The sequence below is a fragment of the Chaetura pelagica genome, unplaced genomic scaffold, assembly GCF_000747805.2.
Source record: "Chaetura pelagica isolate M959 unplaced genomic scaffold, ChaPel_1.0 scaffold583, whole genome shotgun sequence".
NCBI lineage: Eukaryota > Metazoa > Chordata > Aves > Apodiformes > Apodidae > Chaetura > Chaetura pelagica.
In genome coordinates, this window is record NW_009952719.1 from 983,116 (window position 1) to 994,590 (window position 11,475).

Here is an 11,475-nt window from a genome sequence, read left to right on the forward strand (position 1 = left end):
GTCTGGTGCTGTCCAGCAGGAGTGGTGGAAGATCCTTGTGTGGGCGCCGACTGCCCCAACCGCAGCTGCGAGCTGGACAACGGTGGGGAGCTGTGTGGCTGCATCGAGCCCCCGCCCTACGGGAACAGTGAGTCCTCTGGTCCCGGCCACGGGGCTGGTGGCGGGTGCTGTGGGTGGGCTGTTTTGGTTTAGGAAGCCTGGGGCTTCAGGAGGGGGTTTTCCAAACGCTGAGACAGTTCTGTGACTGTGCACAGCTCAGAATGGGAGCAGGGTGCAGGTTTTCTGGAGTGCATGTTACAGACAACTCTGGCCCCCACTTTGAGGGACATCAGATGGGCAGGAGATGCTGCAGGAGATAACCCTGGCCCATTTCTGGCGGTGGGGGAGACAGATGGGCAGGTCTGCAGCCTGAGCCTGCAGTGCCACTTGTGGTGATATGAAGCTGTCTTGTCTTCTCCTCTAGCCACCCATGACATCATTGATGCGGAGGTGACCTGCAAAGCTGCCCAGATGGAGGTGTCCATCTCGAAATGCAAGCTGTTCCAGCTGGGCTTTGAGCGTGAGGGGGTGCGGGTCAACGACCGCCAATGCCCTGGCATCGAAGGGGAGGACTTCATCTCCTTCCAGATCAACAACACCAAGGGCAACTGTGGCAACCTGGTGCAGGTGAGCCAGATCACGGGGCATAAGGGTCCGGGGGGGAAGGCCAGGCTTGGGTGTCCTCTTCCGTGGGATGGGATTAGGGAAAACAGAGGCAGGTCTTGCGGCATAAGGATGCTGCCCGGTGGTTCCTGAGCAGGAGGGAACCTTGGTGTTGTACAGCTCACTTAGGTGGCCGAGGGGGATTGATGAGGAGCAGAGGTGCAGTCTCGAGGGCTGCCCTGCATTCCTTCTGCAGTCCAACAGCACACACATAGTGTACAAGAACACGGTGTGGATCGAGAGCGCCAACAACACGGGCAACATCATCACCCGGGACCGCACCATCAATGTGGAGTTTTCCTGTGCCTACGAGCTGGACATCAAGATCTCCCTGGACTCGGTTGTGCGGCCCATGCTCAGGTAGGAGCTGGGGGGAGCTGTGTGGCCTGTCCTGGCACACAGGAGTGGGAACATGTGAGCAGAGGGTGAGGTGGTGATGATTGAGGTGTTGAGTCGGGGGTTTGTAGCCTTTCCTCCATCCAAGCCAGTATTTTGTTTTGTTAGTGTGATTAACCTGACAGTGCCGACGCAGGAAGGGAGCTTCACAACCAAGATGGCCCTGTACAAGAACTCCTCCTACAAGCACCCGTACCGGCAGGGCGAGGTGGTGCTCACCACCCGGGACGTGCTCTACGTGGGGGTCTTTGTTGTCGGGGCCGATTCCAAGCACCTGATCCTGATGCTGAACAAGTGCTACGCCACCCCCTCGCGGGACAGCAACGACAAGCTGCGCTACTTCATCATTGAGGGAGGGTGAGTTTTTATCTTGTCTTTTAGGGGAGGGTGCTCCAAGGGGTAGTGGTGTCAGTTGGAGCAAGAGCAGGGAGGACCTTTTGGTCAGTGAGACAGTTGGCCAAGATCTGGAAAGGCTGGGGAGCAGATGTCAAGGGCAGGAGTAGAAAATCTTCTGGCGGCTTAAAGAATCACCAACAAAGATTGGAAAAGGTGACTTTAATACAGATTTATTAACTGCACAGCTTAACAGAATTTGATGGCAACTCTCTTGCTTACTATGTGGAAAGGGCACACAGGGGTTAAAATCAGATTAGAATGATTTACATAGGGACTGGAGGAAATAATTTAGGAGAGGGAAAAGAATGAGGAAGGCTCTTGTTGAGTCTTGTTGAGTTTAATAGTGGACCTCCTTGTTTTCCAAACTCCTTCCCAGAGAGGAGTCTAAGTGTGGCTCACACTTGGTCAATGGTTTGTGATTAAAGGGTTTAGGTGTCCGGATTTCAGTGTAGTGATTTAACACGTAACTGTGGCTCTGGTGGGATTTGGAGCAGCAGCAAAGAGAGGCTGGTTGACACAAATATAACAAACAACAAAGCTGGAGGATAGATTTTCTGGCAATATGGCAGGACAGCTGGCAGTGCTAGTGCAGGAGTTTGTTCACTTAGAGGTCACTGGAGGACCTGCATGTGACAGAATCTCAGCCATGGAGAAAAGTGACTTTCCTCACATCCCTGATGCCATGGGCGTGGGAGACAGGGAGGTGTGGGTTGTGGTGGAGGTGTCTTGGGAAGCTGGGCAAGTGCTGGTGCTTTGCACAGGTGCCAAAACCTGAAGGACAACACGATTGGCATAGAGGAGAACGGGGTGTCACTGACCTGTCGCTTCCACGTCACGGTCTTCAAGTTCATTGGGGATTATGATGAAGTTCATCTCCACTGTGCTGTCTCACTCTGTGATTCAGAGAAATACTCCTGCAAAATAGTAAGTGGGGCAAGTGCTGGGGGTGGGGGGGGCGTCGCTTGTTTTGCAGGGCTGTGGTGGGGCATGTGAGCCCAGTAGAGCTGGCATTGGAGAGGAGGGCAGAGGTGTAGCCCCAGGGCTGGGAGGCCGGTGTGTCCCTCCAGGTGCTGGGAGGAGAGCCCCACCTTGGGGAGATCACCTCAGGACCTCTGTGAGCCTGGTTGCAGGGAGCTGGGTTGGCTGGAGAAACATTTGAGGGGGCTTGGTCAGGGCTGAGTGACCGAGGCAACATTTATCTCCACACAGAACTGCCCTCAGCACACCAGGATGGCCAGTGCCTTCGCCGAGGAGGCCAAGGAGCAGATCCTCTCAGTGGGTCCCATTAGGAGGAAGCGTAAGTGTGTGTGAGCCCAAGGAAGGCTGCAGGCTTTGGTCTGCCATCCTGGGGGCATGCTGAGTGGCAGGACCCTGGCACTGGGGTGAAGATGTGTGTGTGTCCTGTGGAAAAGAGGCTGTTCCTTGGGGCAGGAACTGGGACAAGTGCAGCACTCAGGGGTTTTTTGCTGCTGGGAGGTGAAGGTGGGGGGTGTGAAGGTTGGATGGGTGCAGGTGCAGTGTCCACCTTGCTCAGGGATCTGTGTTCCTAGGGCTCTGGGTGTGGTCACCCAGCTGGTATGGTGGGAGTCTGGGGTGGCATGGGGTGCTCTGTTCCTGGCCTTGTGGCATGGTGGCATGGGTGCTCCTCTGTGTCTTCCCAAAAGGCCCCTGGGGGGTTGTGAGGATCAGCCTAGGTGCTGCTCTGGGGTCATTGGGGATGATGGGAGCCTAGCTGAGTTCTAGTGTTGTCCCCACGCCATGTGTGCCATCACGGTATGCCCAGTAGGTGATGGACATGCTCTTGTACCAGGTGTTTGGGCCTTAACGCAGCCAAGGATTGGGGTCTGGATTGCTCAGGTCTCCTCCTTTGCTCTTTGTGCCCAGGATCAGACTGGTGTGAGGACAACGGTGGCTGTGAGCAGATCTGCACCAGCCGGGCAGACGGACCCCTCTGCAGCTGCGTGACTGGGACATTGCAAGGGGATGGCAAGAGCTGCAGTGGCAAGTACTGGGGACAGTGTGGGGGGCAGGGTGGGCCTTCCACATCCAAGAGGGGTGAGTGCTGTGGGGAAGGTGGCTGGAATGTGTGACAAGCCACAGATAAAAAGAAGGCAGAGGACAGGGAGTGGGACACATGCAGTTGTGTGTGATAGAAGTGCCTGGCTCCACAGTCTCAGAGGTCGTGAGGGCAACGATGGTGGACTTTGGAGACCTGGCAGGCAGGTTGCAAGGGTGGTGATGGTGTAGAGAGGGGTAATGGTGTAGAGACTGGTGATGGTGTAGAGGGTGGTGTGGGGCAGCTAGAGTAGAGGCTATGGGTCAAGCCAACTAAGGGGCTTGAGGGAAGGGAACCAGCTCCGAAATGGGACACCTAGGAGGGCACAGGACTGATGCAGTTTGCAGGACACTCGGAGGTGAGGGAGGCACCCATGGCCTGTGTTCCCAGCTCACATGGGTGTTGTTGTGTTGGCAGCCTCCAGCTCTTCAGAGGAGCACCATGCCCAAGTGACCCTCCTGGTGGCAGCCCAGCTGTGGCTGTGCGCAGCTCTGCGGGACCTGACCTCCTAGGCACGGCTCTGCCGCCCGGCCAAGGACTGTTCTCACGTCAGCCTGAGTCTTTGTAGGGTAGGAGACAGCACCCCCACAGCCCCCCAGGCTGCCACCCACCCTTCCTGCTGCGTGGAGGCAAGAGAAGGACTTGACCTGGAGAGAGAGCAGACTTGGAGATGGACATAAAAGCGGCACGTGGCAAGCGCAGTGGCTGCGAGGCAGAGCTGGGTGTCTGCTGGCATCAGTGTGGCACTTTGGGGGGGGGTTGCAGGTTTCTGATATCGATGTGGGAATTTGTGGGCCTTTTTTATTTCAGCTTTCCATCACTTGTGGGATTTGGGGGGGTTTTCTTGCAGCTTTATCCCAGGCCTTAGCATGCACTGTAGGTGGCCCACACCCCTGTTGGTAATGTGGGATGGGCTGCAGCGTGTGCTGGCCCCTCACAGGGGTGGCCACGGGGCTCCACGGTCCTCAGGAGCTGCTGCTGGTGTCTCAGGAGCACACAAACTGTGCCAGAGGTAGGTGTGGTGGGCCAGAACAGCGTGTCATTGTCCTTGGATGTCGTGACATCTCAGGAGCGTGCTGCCCTCTGGCTCCTGGGAGCAGAGGTGGGGTTGAGGTGTGTGGCAGAGAGCTGAGCTCATCCCCCGGGGTCTGGGAAGCCTCTTAGTGTGCTGTGGTGGTGACAACTGGTCCCAATGTTTGGAAAGAGGTGCTTTCTAATGGGCAAGAACAAGAGCCAGAGAAATAAGGGCTGGAATTCCCTCCTGTGTCTTCATGATGCACCGCAGCGCAGTTTTTTGCAGGTGAGAGCAGGGTCAGGGTCCGTGGGTGCAGGATGACATTGAGTTGTCTGATGGGAGGGTCTTGGGGTGCTGGGGGTGAGGGGGTGCTGTCTGTGTTGGTGTCTTGTGTTTGTACTCTGTGACATGGCTACGTGGGAATAAAAAGTGTTGTAAGCCTTCGTAAGCGGCACGGTCCTGTGTGATGGTGGTGAGGATGAGGAGAAGCAGCTGGGGCCAGAAGGATGCTGGGGCTGGAGAGCATCCCCGGGAGGGTGAGGGGTTTTAGGGTGCCAGGGAGTGGCTGTGTGCCAGGGCTGAGGGCTGGGTTGGGCCTGGAGGAAGGAGGCGCTCCTGCGATTTCTTATTAGGTGGGTTGGGTGAGCTGGGGTGTGGTTGGGGCTAAAGGCAGGGGAAGTAAGTTGTTGTAGAGAGAAGGGGGCACCTCTTCTCTTGCTGGGTTGTCCCGTACCAGTTGAGGCTGGCAGACCAGAGTGTACGTACACACGAGGCAAAATGTTATTATAAAGGGCAAAGTAGATCAATCAGAGTATCTTCCACACCACAGCCAACAACAGAAATCCTATAGCAACTACCTCATTGAAATTTACTGTATCTAGGAGAAGGACCAAAACAATATGTTAAATGATATGTTAAATGACATGTAGATGATATGTTAAAGCCATAGTTTAAAGCTGGCTTTATTATTAAATAGGGGTTGATATTATTTACCCTGCCCAGTGACCCTGGGGTAACTCCTTCAGCCTCCGAGGAGTAACTGCTCGAGGGGTGTCCCTCCTTCATGGAGGAAGTGTGTAAGAATCATCCACGATGGGAGGATGGATTTTTAGAGGATCCAGTGATTAGCTGCCAGTCAGTCATTGCTCAGCCAAACCTCCTCTCCCTTCTCAGGGATCCTTCTTGCTTAGCAAAACATGTTTTGGGCCCCTCACCACAAGAACCATTGAAAAAAATAATTGCAACACAAGAAAAGTTCTCCTGTAGATGCTAAATGTGTGTACTGACTTGATATCACTCCAAATGGAGTTCATTCAGCACCCTGTTTCATTTGGGTTTGCAGAGGGTCAGCTTGAAGTGTCACTAAATGTGGCTCCATTGACCCATGTGCTCAATTCCTTTGTTGTTAACAGAACTTGGAATGGTCCTTTACACTTTTCCTTCAGAGGTTACTGGTGAGCCTCAGGGGTGCCCTCAGCTGCAAATAACCTGTCAAGAGAATTCCACACAGTATTCTTTCACAATCTGATTTCCAATCAAGGATGTGGGTTTGGGTTTGTGGCTGTTTACTGTATAAGGCTTCCCGTGCATCATCTCAAAAGGACTTCTGGTGACTTTGGGGTCATTCTTGCCAAAGGTAAAGCACCTAACTACTTCATACTAGTTTTCTGGCAGATTTTACTAATGTGTCTCTTTAAGGTCTGATTTGTCCATTCCACCTTCCCATGGGAATGTGGTCTCCACGGAGTCTGCAAATCCCCCTTTATGCCGAAAACCTTTACTAATCCTTGTATCATTTCTCCTCTAAAATGGGTCCCCTGTCTGACTCCTATAGGCACCCCAAAGCTAGGAATGACCTCCTTCAAAATAATTTTACTTACTACTTTTGCCTGATTGCTATGACATGGAAAGGACTCAGGTCAACCTGTGGAAGTGTCTACTTCCACATGTACTTCCACATGTACACATACCCAGCCATGGTAGCTCAGAAAAGTCCTCCTGCCATATTTCCTCTTTTTTACCTCTCCTGGGGGTCATCTGGGCTGGATTTTAGGATTGTTTTTCAGGCACAGTTCATGTCTCCTGGTAATGCTTTTGGCCACACCAAGCATTCCTATTAGTGTAGGTCTTCAATAAGTTTACTAGGGCTTCTGCCCCCACACGCAATTGTTGATGAATTCTTTGCATTACTACACCTTTTTCCATTGAATCATTTATGTGATGCCCACCATTTATTCTCTGTCTTGGTCCCTTTCAGTAACTCTGCTAACTTGTCATCTTCTGGCCCATAGGTTGGCCCATCTTTGGGTGTTTTTCAGGTTCCAAAGCCTGAGGTTTTTGCTGCCCTTTTTCCTGCCTGATCTGCCCTCTGATTCCGCTGCGTTTCCAAACCTCTGGACCTTGCTTGGGTAAGTTTATTACTTGGTGCAATCTCTAAATGAGCTCCCCATATTTTATAGGGTCACCTTGTGATTATAAAAACCCTCTTTCCTTCCCCATGGCTCCATATGAATGTGCCACTCCAAAAACATACTCAGAGCCGGTCCGAATACCCAGAGCCTTTCCCTTGGCCAGTTCCAATGTCCGGCACAGGTGACCACAAAGTGGAGTCTGAGGTGACTGCAGAAGGAGACTTTGCTGTTAGACAGTGGGGTTTTCCCAGCCAAGGGACATTCCCAGGTTGGTGATGTGTCCTCTCCTCCCCAGATAAGAGGTGGAGCAGCGTGGCAGTGATGGAGAGCGCCTTGTCTACCTACCAGGAGCCGGCGCGCACCTAAGAGCACACGGAGCTGGAGGAGCAGCTGCAACACACTGAAGATCATCGAGTCCTTCATCTCTGACAGACTCTTCCTCAGACTATATGGCCACCACCAGCATGACCTCCATGAGCACCCCCCCAGAGCCTGGCATATGTTGCCTTCCCCCATAAGCCCCAGGGCAGTGAGAGTGTGGCCATGTCCAGCCCAGCCCAGCAGAATGAGGTGCAGTCAGGCATGGCTGGGCTTGTGGGCTGCCTGTTCCCTCTGGAGAAAAAGAAAAGAAATAAAGATACTGAAAGAGGCAGTTCCTGGGAAGGGGTGGGGAAAAGCAGCTCTCTCACCCTTCACGGTAGTGTGCTGTGGTTGTGTGTGTTCATTAGGTTACCACCTCTGTAATTGCTGCTCTACACCTTGATTTGCAACTCATGCTTCTTTTCTCCTCTCTTTGCCTTCTATTTCCATTTCTCTTCTATGTTTTCCCTATTCCCATTTCTCTTCCCTTCTACCATTTCCCTGTTTCTTCAATGTCTCTTTCTTACTAATTCATCCCACGTGTCTTCTCTTTTCCCATTCTTCCAATTTCTCTTCATTGCTGCTTCACCCACGTTCTTCTAACCATGTCTTGAATTTCTACATTTCCTACTTACCTTCCCCCTTCTCCCTTTCTTCTCTTTCTCTCTCTCTCTCTCTCTCTCTCTCTCTCTCTCTCTCTCTCTCTCTCTCGTGCTTTCTCTCTTGCTGATTTTTCTCTCCACTTCTTACCAGTCCCCATTCCTATGTCTCATTCCTTCCCTCTTCTTCTATTTCATTCTTTCCAACACATTCCATAAGAATCTACCAGAAGCTCTGCAAACCTGTAAAAGAAATAAAACCATGCATGATATATTATAATTATAATTATATTAGCATTTCTTAGAGTCTGATTCAAACTGGATAAAGGAACATGACACCAAATGCTAAATCTGGCATGTTCTGGCACAATTTATGGACCTTTACAATGTTGAATTCAAAGGTGGCACAACCAGGCAGAATCTGGGTTAAAAAAAATTGGCGAAGTTGGGCAAATCTGGCCCATATCCTGGCATGGTGCCAAGGTGAAGCCCAAGCTGCCACACCCTTGCATAACAGGATCACTCGAGGCTGATTCACCACACCTGGAGGGATTTTAAGGATTAAGGACATGGTTTAGTTTTGGATTTGTTAGTAACGAGACTAATCGTGTTGATGAGCATGTTCTTGGGCCCTGGAGTTGACTGGGCCATGGTGACAATGTCAGGGCTTGTCCCAGATGGGGTGGCCCTGGCAGTGCCCAGGTTGCTGTGGCTTGTGTGGTTTCATTTAGTTAGTTATTTAATTTGTTAGAGCTGTGAGTTGTTGTGGCACTGGGGTCCCTCAGGGGCCTGTGCAGGATTAAAGGAAGTCACGTCTGTAGATGGTGCTGTTCTCATGGAGTTGTGTTCTCATTTATTTTTGTCCATCGTAGATGGAGATGTTTTTTCTGTGGTGTGGGAATTTGTCTTGTTGGAGGTGCTGTGAGTGAAGCACATCTGGGTGTTTCTGGGCAGCAGATGTGGTGGTTGGTGTCAGTGTTGGCTGGCAGGGTGTAATTGGTGAGGGATTTAATGGAGCTAAATGGTGTGGGTGTTGAAGTAAGATGGTGCTTTGACTGTAATCCCACTGTTGAGGTGCCAGTGGCATCAGCCCTCGTGGTAGGGATGTACTGGAGTGGGAGAATCACCTCCCATCCATCTGCACACCAGATCCAAGAACAAACACAGAGCAGGCAGTGAATGGATTGAAAGCTGAGGAGAAGGACTTGGGGGTGTTGGTGTACGAGAAGCTCAACGCGAGCAGGCAATGAGCACTCCCAGCCCAGAAAGTCAATCTGGAGCCCACCATGGGCTACAAGGTCAGGGGAGGAGGAGGAACGGGTGCCAGGAGTGTTTCCAGCATGACTGCTGAGCCAGGTGAGATCCCAGCACCCCCACATCCACCATCAGGAAGTGACCTACCCAAGGATGACACTGAACAATGCTGTGCCATGTGTGTAGCCTGAAGAAACAGCACCCAGGGCTCTCTGCCACACAGACAGGGGCCCTTGGGGAGTAAGAGAGCAGACAAGCACCCAAAAAATTGAGATTTGTTATAAAATGGTAAAAAAGATCATAAAAATGGGACAAAAAGGTACAAATCACATACCCAAATGGTCGGATATCAGGGCAGCAGGGTAAGAAAACAATAAGGCACCTTAACAACAGAATACACAGATAATGAATAATCATTAACTATTACACAGTGTTTGAGTGCTAGCAACTTTACTATTATTAATTATACAAGATCTATTTATGATTAATTATACTAGAACTCTAGAACAAGGACCAGGTTGCTCCAGGCCCCATCCAACCTGCCCTTCAACACCCCCAGGGATGGGGCAGCCACAGCTTCCCTGGGCAACCTGGGCCAGGCTCTCACCACCCTCACAGCAAAGAATTTCCTCCTTCAACTTGTCCTTCTATTTGTACTTTCAAGATTGTTACTAGTTCAGAGCTCGTGATGCCCTGTCCGTGGGAACCCTCCAATTCCAGGCTGAGCAAAACACAGGCAGGGAGCAACTGAATCCCAGAGGGAAACTGAGGCAGACACACTGAGGCAGGGTTCCTTGTTACACTCCACCCTGTGCAGTTAATCCCTTTACCTCCTGAAGTGCTCATGCTGGTACCTCATGCCTCCATGCTATAAAAAGCATCCCTCATTTATGTCACAATGACATCAGATTAAATCAGATATAATAAATATCAATCCTCACATTTTACTGAACTATTGTAATGGATACAGTTTGGGCAGGATTAACTGTGACACCTTCTGGCCTGTGCACCATCCTTTTAAACACTGAACTATTAACAAAACTAAGCATAATTTGGACAACTGGGTCCAAGTTCAAAATCCCAGTTGCCATTGGCAACCACACAAACAAGCTTACCCACCACTGATGCTCTCCTTGCTTCCTGCCCCATTCCAGGACATGATGTATCTGTTCTGTAATCAGGGTTCTCTGACCTTCTTTTTCCATTCATTGTAGCAGTTTGTGTTCCAGTTTTTACCAAGGTCTTGTCCTTTTCCCCAGGGGCTGGAGATACAGTGTTGCTCAGCACGTTGTTGTTTTCTCACAGGTTCTGGGTGCAGGGCTGTGGTATAGTTGAAGTCACACCCTAAAACAGAGGTGAACCAACGAACAGATCTGGATCCAAGTTGTCCTGTCTCATTGTCTGTTGCTAAACTGCTTACAGAGCTCTTCAACATACATATATACAATATATACAAAAAAAAACAGGGTCAGGTTATTCATCACAGCACGTTTCAAAACACCAAACGCTGTTCAATATCTAAACAGACCTCTCAGCCCTTTAAAGGGTTGTTTTGCAAATAAATCTGTGTTCTTCTACCATACAAAGCATCAGCTGCTCTCCAGTCATTGCTGTGGTTTGTTCTTAAAGGCCCAGACTGGATGCACAGGGCACAACACCATAAATGCCTCTGTAAATGGAAGGTGATGTTGATCATGTGTGGGGAAAAAAAAAATAAATATGTTGTTCTTGCTATTTGGATTCTCTATAGAATTAACCAGTTGCCACCACGACTGGAATTTCTTTTCAGAAGGTGTAGCATGACCCCAGATCACCTTTCTCATTTTCACAGGTCAAAATACGTTCCCTTCCTGTTGCAGCAGCCAGAGGTTGTACCCGGACAGTGCTCATTGCTAAGGGATGAAACCTGGAGACTGAGGTGAGAGATGAGGAGGGAATTGTGGAGTGTGAGGGTGGTGAGAGCCTGGCCCAGGCTGCCCAGGGAAGCTGTGGCTGCCCCATCCCTGGCAGTGTTGAAGGGCAGGTTGGATGGGGCTTGGAGCAGCCTGGGCTGGTGGGAGGTGTCCCTGCCCATGCAGGGGGGTGGATCTAGATGATCCTTAGGGTCCTTTCCAACCCAAACTATTCCAGGGAGACCTTAGAGCACCTTCCAGTGCCTGAAGGGGCTCCAGGAAAGCTGGGGAGGGACTTGGGACAAGGGCAGGGAGGGAGAGGGGAAGGGGGAAGGGATGAAAACTGGAAGAGGGAGATTGAGGTGAGACATGAGGAGGGAATTGTGGAGTGTGA

At 51.1% G+C, this 11,475-nt stretch overlaps 1 protein-coding gene across 1 annotated transcript in view; it reads left to right on the forward strand.

Moving 5' to 3' along the window:
• TECTA (tectorin alpha) overlaps positions 1-4,062 on the forward strand; it is a 23,438-nt gene extending 19,376 nt beyond the window's left edge. The window contains exons 17-24 of the mRNA XM_009994620.1: positions 2-127; positions 464-666; positions 899-1,062; positions 1,207-1,455; positions 2,256-2,418; positions 2,704-2,791; positions 3,379-3,495; positions 3,968-4,062. Coding sequence (XP_009992922.1) covers positions 2-127; positions 464-666; positions 899-1,062; positions 1,207-1,455; positions 2,256-2,418; positions 2,704-2,791; positions 3,379-3,495; positions 3,968-4,062 — 1,205 coding nt within the window. The remainder of the gene's footprint in view (position 1; positions 128-463; positions 667-898; positions 1,063-1,206; positions 1,456-2,255; positions 2,419-2,703; positions 2,792-3,378; positions 3,496-3,967) is intronic.
• Positions 4,063-11,475: the final 7,413 nt, after the last annotated feature.